The sequence below is a fragment of the Phalacrocorax carbo genome, chromosome 34, assembly GCF_963921805.1.
Source record: "Phalacrocorax carbo chromosome 34, bPhaCar2.1, whole genome shotgun sequence".
Lineage (NCBI taxonomy): Eukaryota > Metazoa > Chordata > Aves > Suliformes > Phalacrocoracidae > Phalacrocorax > Phalacrocorax carbo.
This window is the reverse complement of record NC_087546.1, coordinates 403,901-427,083: the sequence shown is the minus strand read 5'-3', so window position 1 is coordinate 427,083 and position 23,183 is coordinate 403,901. Positions and strand designations below refer to the sequence as shown.

The following is a 23,183-nucleotide window of genomic DNA, read 5'->3' as shown; positions in this document are numbered from 1 at the left end:
CCCTCAACCAAGATGGCCGCCAGGGCCTCACCTTGTCCCACAGGGGGGTAATGGCTCCTTGCCCTTAACCAAGATGGCGGGCAAGGCACCCATAGTAGTGGGTGGTGGGTGGGGTGTAAAGCTGGTTGGCTGCCCTTAACCGAGATGGCCACCATGGCGCACGGACGTGGCCAGCTGCCCTCAACCAAGATGGCTGCCAAGCCCACCCCACCCACCCCCCCATCCAATGACAAGAGCCGAGACTGTGCTGGGGGGCGGGGCCTTGTTGAGGGTTGGGGGGGGCGGGGAGAGAATTAGGGGGCGCCGGGGGGGGGCTCCGGCGGGGGGGCGACCCCCAGCAGCCCCCGCAGCGTGCGGGCCAGCCGGCCCAGGCTCTCCTCCTCCAGCACGTGCTGGGGCTCGCAAATGGCGGCCTGGGGGGGGGGGCAAAGAGAGGGGGAGGGGCTTAATTAGGGAGGGGGCTGAGAGGGGGAGGGGCACACAGCATAGCGGCGGGGGGGGGGACGCGGCGTCCCCCTTTTGGGCGCGGAAAGGGCGAAAAACGGACAAAGAGCTGCGCAGCGGCGGCGGGGCCAAGCCCCCCCCCCCCCAAATTGTAGCCCCCTCTATCTAGCAAACCCTCCCCCCCCCGCGTTTTTAGCCCCCTCTCCCCAAATAGTGACACCCCCCCAAATAGCGACACCCCCCCAAATAGCGACATCCCCCCCCCAAATAGCGACACCCCCCCCCAAATAGCGACACCCCCCCCCAAATAGCGACACCCCCCCCAAATAGCGACACCCCCCCCTATATTCACACACCACCTATAAATATGTATGTAAGAAATATAATTTAGGGGTGGTTTCCATCATTAGGATAATAATTAATTATAATAATTAATTATAATAATTAAATCTAATATTAATTCATTATAATAATTATAATAGTTAATAATTAAAGGCGGGGTATCACCCCCTGGGGGGGGGAAGGGGGGCTCAGCCCCCTCCCCAACCCCATCCCTGCCTCAGTTTCCCCAACATTAAGGCACAAAGAGAAGAAGGGGGGGTAAGGCGGGGGGGGAGGGGGGCGGGGGGGGTTCCCGGGTTTAGGGGGGGCTCCCCCTGGGGTCAGGGGACCCCCCCTCCGTTCGGGGGTGTCCCCAGACCCCCGACCCCCCCCTCAGCAGCCGAAGAGAGCGCGATAAGCCGCGTAAAGCAGCGCCATGACGAGGCCGTAGAAGAGGGCGAAGCCAGCGAGGAGCCCGGGGGGGGGGCGCCGGGGAGGGGGCGGCTTCACCTGCCACAGGGAAGGGGAGGGGGGGGAGGGCGTGGGGGGGGGCCCCACGTCAGCGCAGGGGGGACGCGGGACCCCCCACCCCTCCTAAAAAGAAACACCCCCCCCCCCAAAACGGTACCTCGGGGACCCCCAGGCGCCGGCAAGCCTCCAGGAAGCTCTCCACGTTCCTGCGGCTGTTCGCGGGGCTCAGCTTGGGCTGGGGGTACAAATGGGGGGGTGAGGGGGGGCGGCCGGGGGGTCGTGGGGGGGGTCGTGGGGTGGGGGGGGGTCTCACTCACGGCGGCGGGCGAGGGGACGTGGATGAAGGGGACGAGGCGGGGGCGCAGGCGGTTGGCCAGGCGGCAGAGCAGCTCCCCGTCGCTCAGCGCTTCCCCCAGCTCCTCCGGCAGCCGCAGCTGCAGCAGCGACTCGATGCTCTGAGGTGGGGGGCGCCAGGGCAGAGACCCCCGCCCCAGGAAATTAGGGGGGGGGGTCAGAACGCCTAAACACCCCCCCGAATGAAATTCAGACCCTCTAAAGACACACGCCGCCCCCCCCCCCCCCCGACATTTACAGGGGTTTGGATGCCCTAAATCCTCCTCCCAAAGAAATTCAGACCCCCTAAACCCCCCCAAAGAAATTCGGACCCCCTAAACCCCCCCCCAAAGAAATTCGGACCCCCTAAACCCCCCCAAAGAAATTCGGACCCCCTAAACCCCCCCCCAAAGAAATTCGGACCCCCTAAACCCCCTCCCAAAGAAATTCGGACCCCCTAAACCCCCCCCAAAGAAATTCGGACCCCCTAAACCCCCCCCCCAAAGAAATTCGGACCCCCTAAACCCCCCCCAAAGAAATTCGGACCCCCTAAACCCCCCCCCAAAGAAATTCGGACCCCCTAAACCCCCCCCCCAAAGAAATTCGGACCCCCTAAACCCCCCCCCCCAAAGAAATTCGGACCCCCTAAAGCCCCCCCCCCAAGAAATTCAGAACCCCTAAAACCCCCCCCAAAGGAATTTGGACCCCCTAAATCCCCCCCAAGAAATTCGGACCCCCAAAGACCCCCCCAATCCCTACCTGCCGCATCTCGGCGATCAGCTCCCTCTCGTCGGGGTCTGGGGGGGCGTTACGGGACGGGGGGGCTGCGGGGAACATATTGGGGGGTCACCCGTGTTTGGGGGGGGTGGGGGGGTGGTGTCACCCGTCATTGGGGGGGGGGTCACCCGTGTCCCACCAGGTTTGGAGGCGGCGCCGCGGGAGAAGGAGGATGAGGAGGAAGAGCGGAAGAGGAAGCTGCTGGGTTTGGGGGCGGCGCGGGGCGACGAGCCGGGGGGGGCCGGGGGGGCTTCGTCGGGGTCCTGGAACGGCAGCGGCGGGGGGGGGGGGGCGGGGTGTAATTAACAGCCCTCGTTAATTAGGGGTGACCCTGACGAGGTCGCCCCGATACTCACCGGCGTCGGCCTCGGTTGCCGCTGCGGGAAGCTGCCGGGCTCCGGCGGGGCGCTGGGGGGGGGGGGGGGGAAAGGGGGGCCCCCCCAGCGTTACCGGGGGGGGACCCCGTGTTTGGGGGGACCCCGGCACTGGGGGGGGGGCCCCTGGTGTTTGGGGGGGGTCCCAGGGACACTCACTTGGAGGGAGGAGCCGGGGCGGGGGCCGGGGGGGCTTTGGCAGCCGCTCGCACCAAGCTGGGGGGGGAGGGGGGAGGAGGTGGCAGCTGCCCCGCCCTGCCCCGCCCCCACCATCCCCAACCCCCATCCCTCAATCCCAATCCTGACCCCGTCCCCAAAACCCCGTCTTCTTTCCCCAAACCTCATCCCCAGTCCCACCCCCCATCCCACCCCCCATCCCCAATCCCACCCCAATCCCACCCCCTCATCCCAGCCCAATCCCCAATCCCACCCCTAATCCCACCCCCCATCCCCACCCCTCATCCCCAATCCCACCCCTAATCCCCCACTAATCCCCCTCTAATCCCCCCAAATCCCACCCCTCATCCCAAATCCCACCCCCCATCCCACCCCTCATCCCCAATCCCACCCCTCATCCTGAACCCCCAATCCCAAATCCCTAATTCCTCATCCCCATCTCTGACCCCTAATCCCAGTCCCCGTCCCCCACCCCAATCTCAATCCGTGCCCTAATCGCAATTCCCAGTCCCAGTTCCCATCCCTAATCCCAATCCCCATCCCAAAACTCCACCCTTAATCCCAAATCCCCAGTCCCTGTCACAAATCCCACCCGCAATCCCCAGTCCCCATCCCAATCCCGAGTCCCCAATCCCTAATTCCTCCTCCAAATCCCACTCCCTAATCCCAAATCCCGAGTCCCAAATCCCTAATTCCTCACCCAAATCCCAGTCCCTCATCCCGAGTCCCTCATCCCAGATCCCTCATCCCTCACCCCGGATCCCAGTCCCCAATCCCAGTCCCTAATCCCTCATCCCTCACCCCGGATCCCAGTCCCCAATCCCAGTCCCTCATCCCTCATCCCTCACCCCGGATCCCAGTCCCCAATCCCAGTCCCTCGTCCCTCATCCCTCATCCCTCACCCCTGATCCCAGTCCCCAATCCCAGTCCCTCATCCCTCATCCCTCACCCCTGATCCCAGTCCCCAATCCCAGTCCCTCATCCCTCATCCCTCACCCCGGATCCCAGTCCCCAATCCCAGTCCCTCATCCCTCATCCCTCACCCCGGATCCCAGTCCCCAATCCCAGTCCCTCATCCCTCATCCCTCACCCCGGATCCCGGTCCCCAATCCCAGACCCTCATCCCTCATCCCTCACCCCGGATCCCAGTCCCCAATCCCAGTCCCTCATCCCTCATCCCTCACCCCGGATCCCAGTCCCCAATCCCAGTCTCTCATCCCTCATCCCTCACCCCGGATCCCAGTCCCCAATCCCAGTCCCTCATCCCTCATCCCTCACCCCGGATCCCGGTCCCCAATCCCAGTCCCTCATCCCTCACCCCGGATCCCGATCCCCAATCCCAGTCCCTCATCCCTCATCCCTCACCCCGGATCCCGGTCCCCAATCCCAGTCCCTCATCCCTCATCCCTCACCCCTGATCCCAGTCCCCAATCCCAGTCCCTCATCCCTCATCCCTCACCCCGGATCCCAGTCCCCAATCCCAGTCCCTCATCCCTCATCCCTCACCCCGGATCCCAGTCCCCAATCCCAGTCCCTCATCCCTCATCCCTCACCCCGGATCCCAGTCCCCAATCCCAGTCCCTCATCCCTCATCCCTCACCCCGGATCCCAGTCCCCAATCCCAGTCCCTCATCCCTCATCCCTCACCCCGGATCCCAGTCCCCAATCCCAGTCCCGCGCCCCCGTACCTGTCCCTCCGCTCCAGCTCCTGGCTCCTCTTCGCCTGCTGCCTCCTCTCCCTCTCCTGCCACACCTGCAGGCTCTCGGGGCGTCGCCGCACCTCCCCGGCCCCCTCCCCCCGCCAGGGGACAGGGACGGCCCTGAGGGGGGGTGGGGGGGGTCAGCGGGGACCCCCCAAACCCCCCCACGGCCCCCCCAAGCCCCCCCGACACCCACCTGCCGCCGGCCGCCTTCTCCGGGGTGTCACCTCTCGAGGACGAGCCCTGCTGCTCCTGGGGGGGGGGGGGGAGTGGGTGGAAAAGGGGGGGACCCCGGGGTTGGGGGGGGTTCCAGGGCTTGGGGAGGGGGTCCCCAAAATTTGAGGGGGGTCCCGGGGGGGTTTGGGGACAGCATTGTCACCTCAAGCGGGGTCTCTTCCTCTTCCTCCCCGGTGAGGCTGCCCTCGATGAAGTCGACCTGCTCGGGGTCGCTGTCACCGGCTGCAGGGAGAGATGGGGGGGGGAGGGTGACACCAGGGCCCTGGGGGGGCGACGGGGGTCCCCAAAAGGGGCGACGGGGGTCCCCCCACCCCACTCACCTGCCCCACCGCGCTTCTCCCTGGGCGGCCGCGGCACCTCCGAGAACTCATCCGTGGACTGAAATGGTGGAAAAGGGGGTGAACGGGGTGGGTGGGTGGATTTAGGGTGGGGGCACCCCAACCCCCTCGCACTGCTCCCCAAACCCCCCCCCCAAGCCCCCCCTGCACCCCAAAACCCACCTCATTGCAGGACCACCGCTTGCTGCCGCTGTCGACGCTGTTGAAGCCGGAGTCCAACCCTCCGCGTTGCCGGAGGGGGCAGAGCTCGTCCGTGAGGCTGGGGAGGGGAGGGGGAGGTAAAAAACAGGGGTGGGGGACCCCAAAAAACACCTGGGGGTGGAATTTTGGGGGGAGGGGGCCCTTTGAGATCCCCCTTTACCATGTCGGGGGGGGCCGGGTGGCAGCAGCGGTCTCAGCTTCGTGGTTGAGGTACTTGAAGATGTGGACTTTGCCCTTCAGGCAGACCTGGGCGGGGGGGGAGCGATCCGGGCGGGGGGTGAGATGGGGTTTTGGGGGGTCCCCCACACCCCCCTGGACCCCTCCCTCCCCCCCTAACCTGGGCAGGGGGCGACTGGAGGGGGTTGTTATCGGCCAGGATGATTTGGAGGTGCCGGAGACGCCGGTAGCAGCGGGGAATGGCGACCACCCGGTTGCAGGAGAAGTCGAGACGGACGAGGGGCAGCTCCGACAGCTCTGGGTCAAGGTGGGGTGGGGGGAGGTCAATGGGGACCCTCCCCCAGAAGTGGGGGGACCCTACCCTGAACCCCCTCACCTGAGGGCAGCGCGGTGAGCTGGTTACGACGGAGGTTGAGATCCCGCAGCGCCTTCAGCTGCCCCACGCCGGCCGGCAGCGCCCGCAGCTCGTTACAGCTGACATCCTAAGGTGGGGGGCGGGAGGGGGGCTTAACGGAGCGAGGAGGTGACAACTGGGTGGGTGGGGGGTCGCGGGGGCCTCTCGGCGCTCACCAGCTGCCGCAGGGCGCCGAGCGCCCCGATGTTTTCGGGGAGCTGCGCCAGGCGGTTGTTGCTGGCGTTGAGGACGCGGAGGGGCAGGAGGCAGAGGCAGGCGGGCAGCGAGCTCAGCTGATTGCGGCTGCGGGCGGGGGGTTAGCGGGGCAGCGTGAGGGGGTGCTCGGGACCCCCACGCACACCCCACCCCACCCCCCCAGCTCCCCCGGGGAAGGGCAGTACCTGAGGTCGAGGTGGGCGAGGGCCTGGAGGTTGGCGATGGCGGGGGAGACGCTGCGCAGGCAGTTGTGGTAGAGGCTGAGCCCCTCCAGCGAGACCAGGCGACAGGCGGCCTCCGGCACCTCCCCGAAGCGGTTGCGGGAGAGGTCTGTGGGGACGGGGGGGCGTGGGGAGAGACCCTCAGGGGTGGGGGACCCCTGGGGACGGGGACAGGGACCCCCAAGGACAGGGAACACCCAGGGATGGGGCCCTCAGGGGTTGGGACCCTCAGGGGTGGGGGAGCCCCCGGGGACAGGGACCCCCAAGGACAGAGAATGCCCAAGGATGGGGACCCTCAGAGGTGGGGGAACCCCCGGGGACAGGGACCCCCAAGGATGGGGGACGCCCAAGGATGGGGACCCTCACAGGTGGGGGAACCCCCGGGGACAGGGACCCCCAAGGACGGAGAATGCCCAAGGATGGGGACCCTCAGAGGTGGGGGAACCCCCGGGGACAGGGACCCCCAAGGATGGGGGACGCCCAAGGATGGGGACCCTCAGGGGTGGGGGAGCCACGAGGACAGGGACAGGGGCTCTCAGGGGTGGGGGACCCTCAAGGGTGGGAACCAAGACCCCTAGGGGTGGGGGACCCCCAAGGGTGGGGACAGGGACCCCCAAGGACAGGGGACTCTCAAGGATGGGAACCAAGACCCCTAGGGGAGGGGGACCCCTAAGGATGGGGTCAGGGACCCTCAGGGATGGCGACGGGGACTCCCAGGGACAGGGGACGCCCAAGGACGGGGACCCTCAGGGGTGAGGGGGAGCCCCAGGGACGTGGGTCCCCAAAGACGGGGGACGCCCAAGGATGGGGACGGGGACCCCCAGGCACTACGACTGTTGGGGACAGGGACTAACAGGGGACCCTCAGGGATGGGGGGCACAGACACCCTCAGGGACGGGGACCCTCCGGGACAGGGGGACCTTCAGGGCCTGGGGACCACCGACACCAGGGGAGCCCCAAGGATGGGGGCAGGGACCGGGGGCACCCTCAGGGACCGGGGGCACCCTCGGGTGTCACCGGATGCCACCAGGGGCAAGGACACCACAAACCAGTGGGGACAGAGCCCAGACACCCCCAGGGAGGGACCCCACAAACCCTCGGGGACGGGGGACAGATGCCACCAGGGATGGGGGGGGGTGTCACACCTCCTTCTCCCCAGTGCCGTGGGGGGGTCAGCTCAGAGTGGGGGACACAGACACGGGGTGCTCCGGGGTCCCCGTGGGGCAGAGCCACCCCCCCAGGGTGACCCCAAAACATCCCTAAGAAAGCAGGGGAACAGGGACCTCCGGGGACACCCCGCCCTTGAGAAGGGGTTGATATCAAGGGGTGTTGGGGGGGGGTTTCAAGCCCTGAACCCCCCTTTTTAAGGCTGTTTGGGGGTGGGGGGGGCTGATGGCACCCCAACCCTCCCGGAAGGGGAAGCCGAAGGGGAAGCGAGAGCAGTGGGGCGGCTCCACACGCCTTCCCTTGAAGTGGGGGGGGGGGGACGGGGACGGGACGGACATACAGACAAAAAACACCAGGCTGGTGCCCCCCACCCCCCCTAAAACAGACCATCCCGGGAGGGGGAAACTGAGGCAGGCAGGACCGCCCCGACCAGGCGCTCCGGCTCTTCCCGCCCCGGCACCTTGTTTATCCGGACTCCGGCCTCCCGGGGCCTTCGGCAAACCTTTGGCTTCCGGGGAGGCGGCGGGGCGGGGGGGAACCCCGGGCTACCCCCGTGGAAGGGGGGCGTGGGGGGTTTGGGAGGGGTCCCGGCCCCCTCTGAAAGGCTGGGTTTGGTACAAGGGGCTGAAGGACCCCGGGAGGGTGATGGAAGCGGGGGGACACGGCCCCCCTGGGCCACCCCCACCCCCCCCAGGCACCTGCATGTGGAGGCTGGGGGGGCTGTGGTGGGGAGGGGGGGGATCCAGACCCAGCCTGGGGGGACAGGAGGCACCGGGGACCCCAAAAACACAGGCTGGGGGGGATCCAGACCCAGCCGGGGGGGACAGGAGGCACTGGGAACCCCCTGGGAATGGGGGGGGGGGATCCAGACCCAGCCTGAGGGGTCAGGAGGCACCGGGGACCCCAAAAACACAGGCTGGGGGGGATCCAGACCCAGCCTGGGGGGGACAGGAGGCACTGGGGACCCCAAAAACACAGGTTGGGGGGACCCAGCCCCAGCCTTGGGGGGTCAGGAGGCACTGGGGACCCCAAAGACACAGGTTGGGGGGGATCCAGACCCAGCCTGGGGGGACAGGAGGCACCGGGGACCCCAAAAACATAGGTTGGGGGGGATCCAGACCCAGCCTGGGGGGGACAGGAGGCACCGGGGACCCCAAAAACATAGGTTGGGGGGGATCCAGACCCAGCCTTGGGGGGTCAGGAGGCACCGGGGACCCCAAAAACATAGGTTGGGGGGGATCCAGACCCAGCCTGGGGGGGACAGGAGGCACCGGGGACCCCAAAAACATAGGTTGGGGGGGACCCAGACCCAGCCTGGGGGGGACAGGAGGCACCGGGGACCCCAAAGACATAGGTTGGGGGGGATCCAGACCCAGCCTGGGGGGACAGGAGGCACCGGGGACCCCAAAAACACAGGTTGGGGGGGACCCAGACCCAGCCTGGGGGGGACAGGAGGCACCGGGGACCCCAAAAACACAGGCTGGGGGGGATCCAGACCCAGCCGGGGGGGGGCAGGAGGCACTGGGGACCCCAAAGACACAGGTTGGGGGGGGACCCAGACCCAGCCTGGGGGGGTCAGGAGGCACCGGGGACCCCAAAAACACAGGCTGGGGGGAATCCAGACCCAGCCTGGGGGGGTCAGGAGGCACTGGGGACCCCAAAAACACAGGTTGGGGGGGATCCAGACCCAGCCTGGGGGGGACAGGAGGCACCGGGGACCCCAAAAACACAGGCTGGGGGGGATCCAGACCCAGCCTGGGGGGGTCAGGAGGCACTGGGGACCCCGAAAACACAGGTTGGGGGGGATCCAGACCCAGCCTGAGGGGTCAGGAGGCACTGGGGACCCCAAAAACACAGGTTGGGGGGGGACTCAGACCCAGCCTGGGGGGGTCAGGAGGCACTGGGGACCCCAAAGACACAGGTTGGGGGGGATCCAGACCCAGCCTGAGGGGGTCAGGAGGCACTGGGGACCCCAAAGACACAGGTTGGGGGGGATCCAGACCCAGCCTGGGTGGACAGGAGGCACCGGGGACCCCAAAAACACAGGTTGGGGGGGGACCCAGACCCAGCCTGGGGCGGGGGGGTCAGGAGGCACCGGAGACACCCCCCAATAACGGGTCAGGGGGATCCAGGCCCGGCCGGGGGGGGTCAGGAGGCACCGGGGACCCCCCAAATATGGGTAAGGGGGATCCAGGCCCAGCCTCGGTGGGGACTCATGAGGCACCGGGGAGCCCCCAGGAACGGGTCAGGGGGATCCAGGCCCGGCCGGGGGGGGTCAGGAGGCACCGGGGACCCCCCAAATATGGGTAGGGGGGATGCAGACCCGGCCCGGGGGGGCTCAGTAGGCACCGGGGAAGGGGGGGGGGGGGCGTGGAATAGGGGACCCCCAGGAGGGGCGTGGCCGGGGGTTGCCCGGGGGCGTGGCCATGGACTGAGGGGGCGTGGTCTCACCGGCCTGCGTGGTGTCGCTGAGGTCCCACCGCCGCGCCGCCGCCACCGGGAAGGAGCGCAGGCGGCGCCCGGCCAGGCTGAGGGTACCGGAGGCCGCCGCTTCTTCCAGAGCCCGTTCCGTGCCGGCTCCTCCGGGCAGAGGGGAGGAGGATGAGGAGGAGGATGGCGGCAGCGGCGGCGGCAGCAGCAGCTCCGCCGTCACGGCCCCCGCCTCGCCCGCCGCCATGACGGGGACCCGCAGAGCTCCGCTCCCGGCGGGCGCCGCTGCTCGACTGAGCGCCCGGCGGCCGCCGCGCGGGGGGGGGCGGCGCCCTGCGGGGGCGGGGTCGGCGCCGCGGCCAATCACAGCGGGAGGGGCGCGGGGAGGCGGCCAACCGGAGAGGGCGGAGGAGGAGGAGGAGGTGTAGCCAAAGGGAAAAAAGCGGAAGCGAGGTGATGGGTGGGCGTAAGGACCAATCGCCTTTGGGCAGGGGCGGGATTGTTGTCCGGACGCAGCCAATCCCAGCGTAGAGACTGGCGAGAAGGGAAGGGTTACAGATTTCCACCAATCGCGAGCGAGAAGGAGGAGCTAGTCGCCTGGCAACGCCCACCCAGAAGTCTATGGGGAGACCGTGGACGCCGGTCAGCCAATCGCATTTGAGGAGGCGGGAGCAAAGCACACGATTGATATGTAATCAGCCAATCAAGCTTCAAGACCTGCTGACAGGTAGTAAGATCTGGGCACCGTGCGGGGGCGGGGCAAGCCGGCTCCACCAATCATGCCTGGCGGGAGAGTGGCACATGAATGATTGACAAACTGTCTGACCCATAGGAGGAGCAAGTGGAAAATCCCAGGCAGCCAATCGGAGGCAGCATCACCTCAGAGGAGGATAGGCACTGCACCTGGACAGAGTGACAGCCCAGGTGGCCAATCAGAGGAAGCATCACCTCAGGGAGGGGGTTGGGACCCAAACCAGGGCAGAGTGACAGCCCAGGTGGCCAATCAGAGGCAGCATCACCTCAGGGAGGGGGTGAGACCCAAACCAGGGCAGAGTGACAGCCCAGGTGGCCAATCAGAGGCAGCATCACCTCAGGGAGGGGGTGGGACCCAACCAGGGCAGAGTGACAGCCCAGGTGGCCAATCAGAGGCAGCATCACCTCAGGGAAAGGTGGGACCCAATCCGGGGCAGAGTGACAGCCCCAGCAGCCAATCAGACGCAGCACCCCCTCAGGGAAGCAGACTGACAGCCCTCCCGGCCTATGCAAGCAAAGACCGACGCGAGAAGAAGGCGGGCTCTGCCGGCAGCCAGGTCGTGCTTCGCGATGGCGCCCGCGGGGCCACCGCCGAGCCCCGGCACCCCCCGGCCCGGCGCCCCTCTGCCCCCCACGGGCTTCTCGCCGCCTTTGCCGCCAGCAGCCGACCGACGGGGGCCAGGAGGTGACGGTGAGGCCGCCGGGACGGCGGGGGGGGGTGTGTCCCTGTCGCCCCCCCACCCCCCCACCCCAAAGTGTCCCCACTGAGTCCATTCCCAGCTCCCGCCTCGTGGTGAGAGCGGGGGACACCGGGGACCCCCACGGGCACCCCTTCGCCCCTCAGCCCCCCTCCTTTCCCCAGCCCCTCTGCTGAGTGAGCGGCTTCGGCGCCTCCCGCCATCGCCTCTTCCTCCGCTGCAGGCCACGCCCCTTTCCCCGCCTTTCCGCAGGAGGCCACGCCCCCTTTCCCACCTCTCTACTGGAGGCCACGCCCCTCCCCGCATCCCCGCCGGAGACCACACCCCTTTCACAGTCACGCCGCCGAAGGCCGCGCCCCCCTCCATGCTGACCCGCCCCTCAATGCGAGGCCACGCCCCCTCACCACTCCATCCCGCCCCGCCGGCTGAGGCCACGCCCCCGTCTGCCAGCAGGCTCCGCCCCACCCCTCAAACCCCACCCCCTTGGCCCCTCTTAAAGGAGCCTCACCGCGGGCATGGGGGGGGGGGGGGGCGCCCTGTGGGGCCCCCCCGAGAGGGAGGGGCGGTGGGGGAGGGACGGGAGGGGTCTCACCTCCATCCGCCGACGTGGCAGCGGGATGGGGGTGTCCCCCCACCCCCCCCGAATCACTCACACCCTCCAGCTCTGTGCCCTTTATTGCATATGGGGGGGGGGGTGTCCCCAAAATTTGGGGGGGGGGTCCGGGACCCGGGTGGGGGGGGGTCTCAGGGGTTCCCCCGACACGGCCTTTTGCTGAGGTTCCCCAAAACCTGCTGCTGCTGCTGGCGGTAGGGGACGACGAAGGCGTCGGGGGGCAGCACGGCCCCCCCGTCCGCCCCCACCTGCCCCATCAGGATGTAGCTGGAGCCTGGAAGAGAATTTGGGGGGGGGGGGGAGTGTCAGGATATGGGGGTGGGCACAGAGACCCCCCCCAACCCCCCCTCTCCATTGTGCACCCACCTTTCTTGAGGACGGGGCAGAGGCGGCAGGGCAGCTGGAGGCGCAGCGTGGCCCCCTTGGCGGGCTGGGGTACCCCCAGCCCCCCCGATTTGTAGAGGCCGAGGATGGAGACCACGGCCCAGCCCCGCTCCTGGGGGGGACCCCGCGACACCGACTTCACCGTCCCGGTCAGCACTGCCGGCACACGGGGGGGCGGTTGGGGGGAGGGTGAGACACCCCGAAACCTCGCCGTCCCTCCCCATACCCCCATTTTGGGGGGTCTCCAGCCATCCCTCCACCCCATTTTGGGGGGGTCCTCAGCCTCCCCCCTCCCCATACCCCCATTTTGGGGGTTCCTCGGCCTCCCCCCTTCTCCGAACCCCATTTTTTTGGGGGAGGGGGGGCCGGGGGGGCTCCTCACCGAAGTCGCTGCCGCAGAAGTTGCTCTGCAGCGTCCCGGCGCGCCGGCATCGCTGGGGGCAGGGGGTCGCCGTGACGGGGACGACGGTGGCAGCCGCCGTCACCGTTTTCGGGCTGGGGGGGGCTTTCCCTTTCCCGCCCCCCTTGGCTTTGGGGTTCAGGGCGTCGGGGCCGGGCTCCGGGGCCGCGTCGCGGCTCCTCATGGTGTAGGTGGCCGAGAAGCCGTCGGCCGTCACGCTCAGGTCCGAGACGAACTGCACCAGCAGCTCGCGGCCGGAGGAGACGATGGGGCTGGGTGGGGGGGGAAATGGGGGGTCAGGAGGGGGTTTGGGGGGGTCAGGAGGGGGTTTGGGGGAGCCAGGAGGGGGTTTGGAGGGGTCAGGAGGGGGTTTGGTGGGGTCAGGAGGGGGTTTAGGGGAGTCAGGAGGGGGTTTGGTGGGTCAGGAGGGGGTTTGGGGGAGCCAGGAGGGGGTTTGGAGGGGTCAGGAGGGGGTTTGGTGGGGTCAGGAGGGGGTTTGGGGGAGCCAGGAGGGGGTTTGGAGGGGTCAGGAGGGGGTTTGGTGGGGTCAGGAGGGGGTTTGGAGGGGTCAGGAGGGGGTTTGGTGGGGTCAGGAGGGGGTTTGGGGGGGTCAAAATCAGTCTGGGTGGTCAGGAGGGGGTTTGGGGGGGTTAGGAGGGGGGTTGGAGGAGGCAGGAGGGGGTTTGGGGGAGTCAGGAGGGGGTTTGGGGGGTTAGGAGGGGGGTTGGGGGAGTCAGGAGGGGGTTTGGTGGGGTCAGGAGGGGGTTTAGGGGAGTCAGGAGGGGGTTTGGTGGGGTCAGGAGGGGGTTTGGGGGAGTTAGGAGGGGGTTTGGTGGGTCAGGAGGGGGTTTGGGGGGGTCAAAATCAGTCTGGGGTGGTCAGGAGGGGGTTTGGGGGGGTTAGGAGGGGGGTTGGGGGGTTAGGAGGGGGTTTGGGGGGTCAGGAGGGGGTTTGGGGGGTCAGGAGGGGCTTGCGGCAGTCAGGAGGCAGTTTGGGGGGTCGGGAGCTGTGTGGGGGAGATCAGGATGGGATTGGGGGTGCCAGGAGGGGCTGGGGGGTCCCAGGCAGGTTTGGGGGGGTCTCTGGTAGGTTTGGGGGGGTCCCAGGCAGGTTGGGAGGGGTTCAGGAGGGGTTTGGGGGGGTCCAGGAGGGGTTTGGGGTGGTCCCAGGCTGGTTTAGGGGGATCCTGGAAGGGTTGGGGGGTTCTCTGGCAGGTTTGGGGGGGTCCCGGGCAGGTTTGGGGGGGTCCTGGGCAGGTTTGGGGGGGTCCTGGGCAGGTTTGGGGGGCGGTCCCAGGCAGGTTTGGGGGGGTCCCGGGCAGGTTTGGGGGGGTCCCGGGCAGGTTTGGGGGGTGGTCCCAGGCAGGTTTGGGGGGGTCCTGGGCAGGTTTGGGGGGGTCCTGGGCAGGTTTGGGGGGCGGTCCCGGGCAGGTTTGGGGGGGTCCCGGGCAGGTTTGGGGGGGGTCCCGGGCAGGTTTGGGGGGTCCCGGGCAAGTTTGGGGGGCGGTCCCGGGCAGGTTTGGGGGGGTCCCAGGCTGGTTTGGGGGGGTCCCGGGCTGGTTTGGGGGGATCCTGGAAGGGTTGGGGGGTTCTCTGGCAGGTTTGGGGGGGTCCCGGGCAGGTTTGGGAGGGTCCTGGGCAGGTTTGGGGGGGGTCCCGGGCAGGTTTGGGGGGGTCCCGGGCAGGTTTGGGGGGGGTCCCGGGCAGGTTTGGGGGGCGGTCCCGGGCAGGTTTGGGGGGGGTCCCGGGCAGGTTTGGGGGGGTCCCGGGCAGGTTTGGGGGGCGGTCCCGGGCAGGTTTGGGGGGGGTCCCGGGCAGGTTTGGGGGGGTCCCGGGCAGGTTTGGGGGGGGTCCCGGGCAGGTTTGGGGGGCGGTCCCGGGCAGGTTTGGGGGGGGTCCCGGGCAGGTTTGGGGGGTCCCGGGCAGGTTTGGGGGGCGGTCCCGGGCAGGTTTGGGGGGTTCTCTGGCAGGTTTGGGGGGGTCCCGGGCAGGTTTGGGGGGCGGTCCCGGGCAGGTTTGGGGGGGGTTCTCTGGCAGGTTTGGGGGGGTCCCGGGCAGGTTTGGGGGGCGGTCCCGGGCAGGTTTGGGGGGGTCCCGGCAGGTTTGGGGGGGTCCCGGGCAGGTTTGGGGGGGGTCCCGGGCAGGTTTGGGGGGCGAATCAGCTGACTTCAGGGAGGCTCAGGCGGGTGTTTGCAGGGCTCGGGCGGGGGGGGGAGGGGGGGTGTCAGTCCGGTTTGGGGTGGGGGGGGGGGGGTTCCCCCCAGATTTGGGGGGGGGGTCCCTCACCCGGGGGTCTCCTCCCCGCAGAACTTCCCCACCCTCCGCGCGTCGTCCGTCTCCCCCCCCTCAAACACAGCCACGTAGTCGTAGCGGCAGTGGGCGTCGGGCTCCACGTCGAACTTCCCGAACCTCAGCTCGACCACCTTGGGGGGGGGGGGGGGGGACACAAACCCCCCAAAATCAACACCGGGAACCCCCTCCCCAAAGCCCCCCCCCCCCCCAGGACCCCCCCAAACCTTTTCGGGGGGCGCCACGATGTGCCAGGAGCAGCTGATCCCGGCGGGGTAATTCTCCTCCGGCCAGTTCGGGGTCTTCAGGCTCCCCTGGGGCTTCTCCAGGCGCCCCCCGCAAAACTGGTGCTCTGAAAAAATTGGGGGGGGGGGGAACATAATTTAGGGGGGGTCACACACACGCTGTGACCCCCCCCCCCAATTTCCCCGCACCGCCGGCGTCGCCTCTCCCTACTGAGACCCCCCCGAAACGTGGCCGTGGGGCAGGGTGGCGGCTTCCCCCTCCCCCAAAATAAGCCTCGTGGGTGGGTAATTATGGGGGGGGCTGCCAAAACCACCCGAGGAGGAGGAGGAGGAGGAGGAAGGGAAGGGGAGGAGGGATTTTTGGGGTGCAAGACCCCCCCCCGGGGCTGTTTTTAGTGTGGGGTTGTGGGGTTTTTTTTTGGGGGGGGGGGGGGGGTCATACTCACCGTCAAAATAGTGCCAGGACTCCCCGAAAAAATGGGGTTTATTATTAACCCCCGAACGCCGCCGTCCGTGGGGGGGCCCTGCAAAAGGAGGGTTGGGCTGGGTGGGGGGGCGGGGGGGGGCTTTTTGGGGGGGGCCGGGGGGATTTTAGGGGGCTCCGTGGGGATTTGGGGGGCTCCATAGGGGTTTTTTTATGGGGTTCCATAAGGGTTTGGGGCACAGCTGTGGGATTTTAGGGGCTGGGGGGGGGTTTTGGGGGGCTCCAGGGGGTTTTGGGGGGGCTCCAGGAGGATTTGGGGGGGTCCAGAGGTTGGGGGGGGGCTCCAGGGTTTTTTTGGGGGGGTTCCATGGGGATTTGGGGGGCTCTGTAGCTGTTTTTTGGGGGCGTTCCATGGGGATTTGGGGCACAGCTGTGGGATTTTAGGGGCTGGGGGGGGGGAGTTTGGGGGGCTCCAGGGGGTTTTTGGGGGCTCCAGGAGGATTTGGGGGGGTCCAGAGGTTGGGGGGGGCTCCAGGGTTTTTTTGGGGGTTCCATGGGGATTTGGGGGGCTCTGTAGCTGTTTTTTGGGGGCATTCCATGGGGATTTGGGGCACAGCTGTGGGATTTTAGGGGCCGGGGGGGGTTGGGGGGCTCCAGCGGGGTTTGGGGGGCTCCAGGAGGATTTGGGGGGGCTCCAGGGTGGTTTTGGGGGCTCCATGGGGGTTTGGGGGGGCAATGCTTTGGGGGGGGCTCTGTAGGGGTTTGGGGCACAACTATGGGATTTTTGGGGGGTTCCATGGAGGTTTTGGGGGGCTCCAGGGGGGTTTGGGGGGCACCAGGGGGGTTTGGGGGGCTCCAGGGGGATTTGGGGGGGCACCAGGGGGGTTTTGGGGGGCTTCAGGGGGGTTTGGGGGGCTCCAGGGGGGTTTGGGGGGCTCCAGGGGATTTGGGGGGGGCACCAGGGGGTTTTGGGGGCTTCAGGGGGGTTTGGGGGGGGCTCCAGGGGGATTTGGGGGGGCCGTGGGGTTTTTATGGGGGTGTCCAGGCAGGTTTGGGGGGGCTATGGGGGGTTTTAGGGTCCATGAGGTTTTGAGGGGGGCTCTGTGGGGTTTGGGGGGGCTCCATGGGAATTTGGGGGGGTCCAAAGCATTTTGGGGGAGTCTGTGGAGTTTGGGGGGGTCCATGGGGTTTGGGGGGGTCTGCAGAGTTTGGGGGGTCCATGAGGTTGGGGGGGGGCCCTGTGGTTCTGTGGGGCTCCCTCTTGTTGGGGGGGTCCGTGGGGTTCTGAGGGGGTCCCTGGGTTTCTGGGGTGGGGGGGGTCTCCCTGCGTTCTGGGGGGGTCCCTGCATTCCGGGGGGTCTCCCTGCATTCCGGGGGGTCTCCCTGCATTCCGGGGGGTCTCCCTGCGTTCCGGGGGGGTCCCTGCATTCCGGGGGGTCTCCCTGCATTCCGGGGGGGTCTCCCTGCGTTCCGGGGGGGTCCCTGCATTCCGGGGGGTCTCCCTGCGTTCCGGGGGGTCTCCCTGCATTCTGGGGGTCTCCCTGCATTCCGGGGGGGTCCCTGCATTCCGGGGGGGGTCCCTGCATTCCGGGGGGGTCCCTGCATTCCGGGGGGGTCTCCCTGCATTCCGGGGGGGTCCCTGCATTCCGGGGGGGTCTCCCTGCATTCCGGGGGGGTCCCTGCATTCCGGGGGGGTCTCCCTGCATTCTGGGGGTCTCCCTGCATTCCGGGGGGGGTCCCTGCATTCCGGGGGGGGTCCCTGCATTCCGGGGGGGTCTCCCTGCATTCCGGGGGGGTCCCTGCATTCCGGGGGGGTCTCCCTGCATTCCGGGGGGGTCTCCCTGCATTCTGGGGGTCTCCCTGCATTCCGGGGGGGTCCCTGCATTCCGGGGGGGGTCCCTGCATTCTGGGGGTCTCCCTGCATTCCGGGGGGGTCTCCCTGCATTCCGGGGGGTCTCCCTGCGTTCCGGGGGGTCTCCCTGCGTTCCGGGGGGGGTCTCCCTGCATTCCGGGGGGGTCTCCCTGCATTCCGGGGGGGGTCTCCCTGCATTCCGGGGGGGTCTCCCTGCATTCTGGGGGGGGTCTCCCTGCATTCCGGGGGGTCTCCCTGCATTCCGGGGGGGGTCCCTGCATTCCGGGGGGTCTCCCTGCATTCCGGGGGGGGTCTCCCTGCATTCCGGGGGGTCTCCCTGCATTCCGGGGGGGGTCCCTGCATTCCGGGGGGGTCTCCCTGCATTCCGGGGGGGGTCTCCCTGCATTCCGGGGGGGTCCCTGCATTCCGGGGGGGTCTCCCTGCATTCTGGGGGTCTCCCTGCATTCCGGGGGGGTCCCTGCATTCCGGGGGGGTCCCTGCATTCCGGGGGGGGTCCCTGCATTCCGGGGGGTCTCCCTGCGTTCCGGGGGGGTCCCTGCATTCCGGGGGGGGTCTCCCTGCATTCCGGGGGGTCTCCCTTCATTCCGGGGGGGTCTCCCTGCATTCCGGGGGGTCTCCCTGCATTCCGGGGGGTCTCCCTGCGTTCCGGGGGGGTCCCTTCATTCCGGGGGGGTCTCCCTGCATTCCGGGGGGTCTCCCTGCATTCCGGGGGGTCTCCCTGCATTCCGGGGGGTCTCCCTGCGTTCCGGGGGGGTCCCTGCATTCCGGGGGGGGTCTCCCTGCATTCCGGGGGGGGTCTCCCTGCATTCCGGGGGGTCTCCCTTCATTCCGGGGGGGTCTCCCTGCATTCCGGGGGGTCTCCCTGCGTTCCGGGGGGTCTCCCTGCGTTCCGGGGGGTCTCCCTGCGTTCCGGGGGGGTCCCTCCTGTGTGCCGGCGGTGCCCCCCGCCCGGGCTCACCGTGGGCCGGGGGGAGGCCGGCGCTGAACCAGGCGAGGAAGCCGCGGCCGGCGGTGGCGGCGTCGCTCTCCATGCGCAGGAGCAGGCGGTTCCCGGCCGCCCGCAGCGCCCCGGGCCGGAACGTCCCGCAGAAGCGGCCGAGCAGCGGCGCCCCCGGCCCGTGGCCCCCGAACACCGAGAGCGAGTCGAAGCGGCACCGCGGGTCCGGCTCCAGGTCGAAGACGCGGAAGGAGAGGGTGGCCACCTGCCCCTCGGGGACCTGCGCCGCGGCGGGTGAGCGACCCCCGGCTGGGGGGCTGGGGGGGCTGGGGGGGCTGGGGGGCACGGGGGGGCTCGGGGGGACACGGGGGTGAGAGTGGCCACCTGCCCCTCGGGGACCTGCGCCGCGGCGGGTGAGCGACCCCCGGCTGGGGGGCTGGGGGGCTGGGGGGGGCTGGGGGGGCTGGGGGGCTCGGGGGGGGCTGGGGGGCACGGGGGGGCTCGGGGGGACACGGGGGTGAGAGTGGCCACCTGCCCCTCGGGGACCTGCGCCGCGGCGGGTGAGCGACCCCCGGCTGGGGGCTGGGGGGCTGGGGGGGGCTGGGGGGGCGGGGGGGCTCGGGGGGGGATGGGGGGCACGGGGGGGCTCGGGGGGGCTCGGGGGACACGGGGGTGAGAGTGGCCACCTGCCCCTCGGGGACCTGCGCCGCGGCGGGTGAGCGACCCCCGGCTGGGGGGCTGGGGGGGGGATGGGGGGGCTGGGGGGCTCGGGGGGGGATGGGGGGCACGGGGGGGCTCGGGGGGACACGGGGGTGAGAGTGGCCACCTGCCCCTCGGGGACCTGCGCCGCGGCGGGTGAGCGACCCCCGGCTGGGGGGCTGGGGGGGGCTGGGGGGGCGCTGGGGGGGCTGGGGGGCTCGGGGGGACATCGGGGGGGGTGGCACCCCCTGGGGTGGGGACACGGGGACGTGGGGGGGGGGGAGCGGCACCCCCGCCGTGGGGGACACTGGGGGGACAAGGTGGGGGGCACTGGGGCGGCTGCCCGTCAAACGCGGGGGGGGCCTGGGGTTGGGGAGTGCTGCGATGGGCTGGGGGGACCCCCAGGGTTTTGGGGTGCCCCTGGAGGGGGGGGTCAAGGTGCCCCTGGAGGAGGGGGTTTGGAGGGACCCTGCAGGGTTTGGGGGTGTCCCCAGCTTTGGGGTGCCCACAGTGGGGTGTCAGGACGCCCCTGGGGGTTTGGGGGTGTCCCCGAGGGGGGCTGGGGTGACCCCAGGGTTTGGGGGTGCCCCTGCAGGGGGGGGGTGGGGAGCTCCCTGGGTTCTGGGGTGCTCCCCCAGGATTCAGGGTGCCCCGGGGGTGGGTGCTGGGGAGCCCCCGGTTTTTGGGGTGCCCTAGGGAGGCCCTCTGTGTTTTGGGGTGTCCGGGGGGGGTTCAGGGTGCCCGGGGGGGCTGGGGAGCCACCTGCGTTTTGGGGCACCCCCCATGTTTTGGGCTGCCGGGGAGGGGGTGGGGAGCCCCCCTGGGGAATTTGGGGTGCGGGGTGGTGGGGGTGCTGGGGGGATTTGGGGGGCTACCCGAGGTGTTTTGGGGTGCCGGGGGGCTTGGGGAGCCCCGGGAGAATTTGGGGGTGCCCACCGGGAGGTTTGGGGGTGCTGGGGGGGCTTCAGGGTGCCCCCCCGGGGGCATGTTTGGGGGTGCTGGGGGGTTTTGGGGTGTCTCCCGGGGGTTTGGGGTGCTGGTGGGTTTTGAGGAGCCCCCCTGGGGGGGGCTGGGGGTGCTGGGGGGGTCCTGGGTTGACAGGGAGTTTGGGGGTGTCCCCCTGGGGGTTTGGGGGCGCTGGGAGGGGTTGGGGGTCGCTGGGAGGGGTTGGGGGAGTCCCCCAGGGGTTTGGGGGTGCTGGGCGGGGTTGGGTGTGTCCCCTGGGAGTTTGGGGGCGCTGGGAGGGGTTGGGGGTCGCTGGGGGGATTTGGGGGCGCTGGGGGGGGTTGGGGGGCACTGGGGGGCGCAGGGGGCGCTGGGGGGGTTTGGAGGGCGCAGGGGGCACTGGGGGGCGTTGGGGGGCACTGAGGGGGGTTGGGGGGTTGTGGGGCGCTGGGGGGGTTGTGGGGCGCTGGGGGGCGCTGGGGGCGCGCTGGGGAGGGTTGGGGGGCGCTGGGAGGCGCTGGGGGGGTTGGGGGACGCAGGGGGTGCTGGCGGGGTTTGCGGGGCGCTGGGGGGGTTTGGGGGGCGCAGGGGGGGGTTGTGGGGCGCTGGGGGGGGTTGTGGGGCGCTGGGGGGCGCTGGGGGTCGCTGGGGGGATTTGGGGGCGCTGGGGGCGCTGGGGGGCGCTGGGGGGGTTTGGGGGCGCTGGGGGGGTTTGGGGGGCGCTGGGGGGGTTGTGGGGCGCTGGGGGGCGGTGGGGGGGTTTGGGGGGCGCAGGGGGGGGGTTTGGGGGCGCTGGGGGGCGCTGGGGGGGTTTGGGGGGCGCAGGGGGGGGTTTGGGGGCGCTGGGGGGCGCTGGGGGGGTTTGGGGGGCGCAGGGGGGTTTGGGGGCGCTGGGGGGCGCGGGGGGGGTTTGGGGGGCGCTGGGGGGGGTTGTGGGGCGCTGGGGGGCGCTGGGGGGCGCTGGGGGGGTTTGGGGGCGCTGGGGGGCGCTGGGGGGGTTGGGGGACGCAGGGGGCGCTGGCGGGGTTTGCGGGGCGCTGGGGGGGGTGGGGGGCGCTGGGGCGGGGGTTGTGGGGCGCTGGGGGGGGTTGTGGGGCGCTGGGGGGCGCGGGGGGGGTTTGGGGGGCGCTGGGGGGGGTTGTGGGGCGCTGGGGGGCGCAGGGGGGCGCTGGGGGGCGCTGGGGGGCGCGGGGGGGGTTGGGGGGCGCTGGGGGGGGTTTGGGGGGCGCTGGGGGGCGCGGGGGGGTGGGGGTACCGTGATGGTCCAGGTGCAGTTGCGGCCGGGCGGGTAGTGGCGGGGGAAGCCCTCGCTGGCGATGAACCCCGACTCCCCGCGGTGCTGCCCCCCCGCACGGGAACTCCGGCCTGGGGGGCGCGGGGGGGCGTCACGGGGGTCCCGGCCACGGGGGGGGGGGGGGGGTACCCTGCTCCCGGTGGGGGGGGCCCGAGCGGGGGTGGGGGTCCTGAGGCCACGGGGGGGTGTCCAGGGAAGGGGGTCCCAGGCTGAAGGTGGGGGGGCGGGAGTTCCCGGTGCCCGGGGGGGGTCCCTGTCCCTGGGCGGGGGTCCCGGAGTGATGGGGGTCCTTGTCCTGGGTGGGGGTTCCCGTTGGGGGGAGAGGGGGGTCCCAGGGTGAGGAGGGGGTCCCGGTCCCGGGGGTGTCCCATGACTTGGGGGGGGGGGGGGGGGAAGGGGTCCCAGACCGGGCCGGGGGGGAGGGGTGTCCCTGTCCTGGCGGGGGGGGGAGTTGGGGGGTCCCGGGGGCTGGGGGTCCCGCGGGGGGTTGGGGGTGCCCCTGTCCTGGCGGGGGGGGGGAGTGGGGGGGTCCCGGGGGCTGGGGGTCCCGCGGGGGGTTGGGGGTGCCCCTGTCCTGGCGGGGGGGGGGGTCGCGGGGCTGCCGTCACCTGGAGGCGTTGTGGCGGGGCGCGGGGGTGGCGGCGGGGGTCGCGGCGGGGGGGGGCGGGGGCGGGGCCGAGCCCCCCCCCCGGCCGCCCCAGGGCCCCGAGCAGCAGCAGCGGCAGCAGCGGCGGGAGGCGGCTCATGGCGCGGCCGGGCCCGAATGGCCGCGGGGGGGGCGCGGGGGGGGCCGGGGGGGCGCGGGGGGCGGGGCCGCGCGGGACACGCCCCCCGCCCGGGGCGGGGCTGCCTCTGCCGCGCCCCCGCGCTGCCCTATCGGGGAACGGGGCTGGCCCGGGGGGGGCGGAGCGTCCCTGTGCCACGCCCCCTGCCCCGAGCGCTGCCCTGCGGGCGGGGGGCGGGGCCCCCCCACGCCACGCCCGACCCCCGCGCTGCCCCGTAGACAAGGGGCGGGGCTTCCACAAGCCACGCCCCCGCTCCATGCTGCCCCGTAGGCAAGGGGTGGGGCTTCCCTCAGCCACGCCCCCACGCCAGCGCTGCGCTGTACGCGGAGGGGGCGGAGCTTCCGCTTGCCACGCCCCCACCCAGCATTGCCCCGTAGGCAAGGGGCGGGGCCTTCCCTCGAGGGGCGGAGCTATCTTATACAGCGCCCGGCATATATATGGAGGGGCGGGGCCTCCCCTTGCCACGCCCCGCCCCAGCGCTGCCCAAGGGGCGGGGCCAGCCCCGCAGCAGGGGCGGAGCTTCCTTTTCCCGCGGCCCGGGCAGCGAAAGGAAAGTGGGCGGAGCCGCCTTTAGGGGTCGGCCTGGGGGCGGGGCCTCCAGCTGCCAAGCTGGAGGGGGCGGGGCGCGGCGGTGACGTGGCGGAGGGGGCGGGGCGAGGCACTACACGTGCAGAACAGCGACGGAGGCGGCACCTCCCCCCCTTCGCTCGGGGGTTCCTCTTTAATTCGGGGCTCCCCTCCATTGGGGGGAGGGGCCCCCCTCACTGGGGGGGGGGGGAGGGGCCCCCCTCACTGGGGGGGGGAGGGGCAGCTGAGCCCTGATTGTCCATGGGGGGAGGGGAGGGGGGCTCCTCCAGCAGCTCCCCC

The 23,183-nt window shown here is 70.6% G+C and overlaps 3 protein-coding genes across 4 annotated transcripts in view; all 3 read right to left on the bottom strand.

Moving 5' to 3' along the window:
* Positions 1-273: 273 nt before the first annotated feature.
* Positions 274-10,297, bottom strand: LRCH4 (leucine rich repeats and calponin homology domain containing 4). Of its 2 annotated transcripts, none has more exons than XM_064437616.1 (18): positions 10,000-10,297; positions 6,346-6,490; positions 6,121-6,247; positions 5,927-6,032; positions 5,711-5,847; positions 5,534-5,619; positions 5,335-5,431; positions 5,155-5,212; positions 4,977-5,056; positions 4,794-4,849; positions 4,586-4,717; positions 2,880-2,936; positions 2,703-2,754; positions 2,486-2,609; positions 2,329-2,393; positions 1,554-1,691; positions 1,394-1,471; positions 274-413 (listed from the first exon to the last, which is right to left on the bottom strand). In XM_064437616.1, the coding sequence occupies exons 1-18, from the start codon at positions 10,223-10,225 to the stop codon at positions 294-296; spliced, it is 1,884 nt and encodes a 627-aa protein (XP_064293686.1). In that variant the 5' UTR covers positions 10,226-10,297; the 3' UTR covers positions 274-293. The 2 variants fall into 2 exon arrangements, with proteins under 2 accessions (XP_064293686.1, XP_064293687.1); XM_064437617.1 differs by lacking the exon at positions 274-413 and adding an exon at positions 811-1,275 and having other exon boundaries at positions 10,000-10,296.
* A 1,789-nt stretch (positions 10,298-12,086) lies between these two features.
* LOC135310357 (procollagen C-endopeptidase enhancer 1-like) lies at positions 12,087-22,683 on the bottom strand. The gene is given in 10 exon segments (XM_064437608.1): positions 12,087-12,316; positions 12,409-12,582; positions 12,809-13,098; positions 15,112-15,248; positions 15,342-15,466; positions 15,806-15,883; positions 18,615-18,873; positions 21,493-21,585; positions 21,587-21,602; positions 22,640-22,683. Coding segments are annotated over 10 exon segments (1,359 nt in total). The 3' UTR covers positions 12,087-12,173.
* A 203-nt stretch (positions 22,684-22,886) lies between these two features.
* Positions 22,887-23,183, bottom strand: part of SPAG7 (sperm associated antigen 7) — a 4,213-nt gene continuing 3,916 nt past the window's right edge. The window contains exon 7 of the mRNA XM_064437607.1: positions 22,887-23,080. Within this exon, the coding sequence (XP_064293677.1) occupies positions 22,887-23,080 (194 nt within the window). The remainder of the gene's footprint in view (positions 23,081-23,183) is intronic.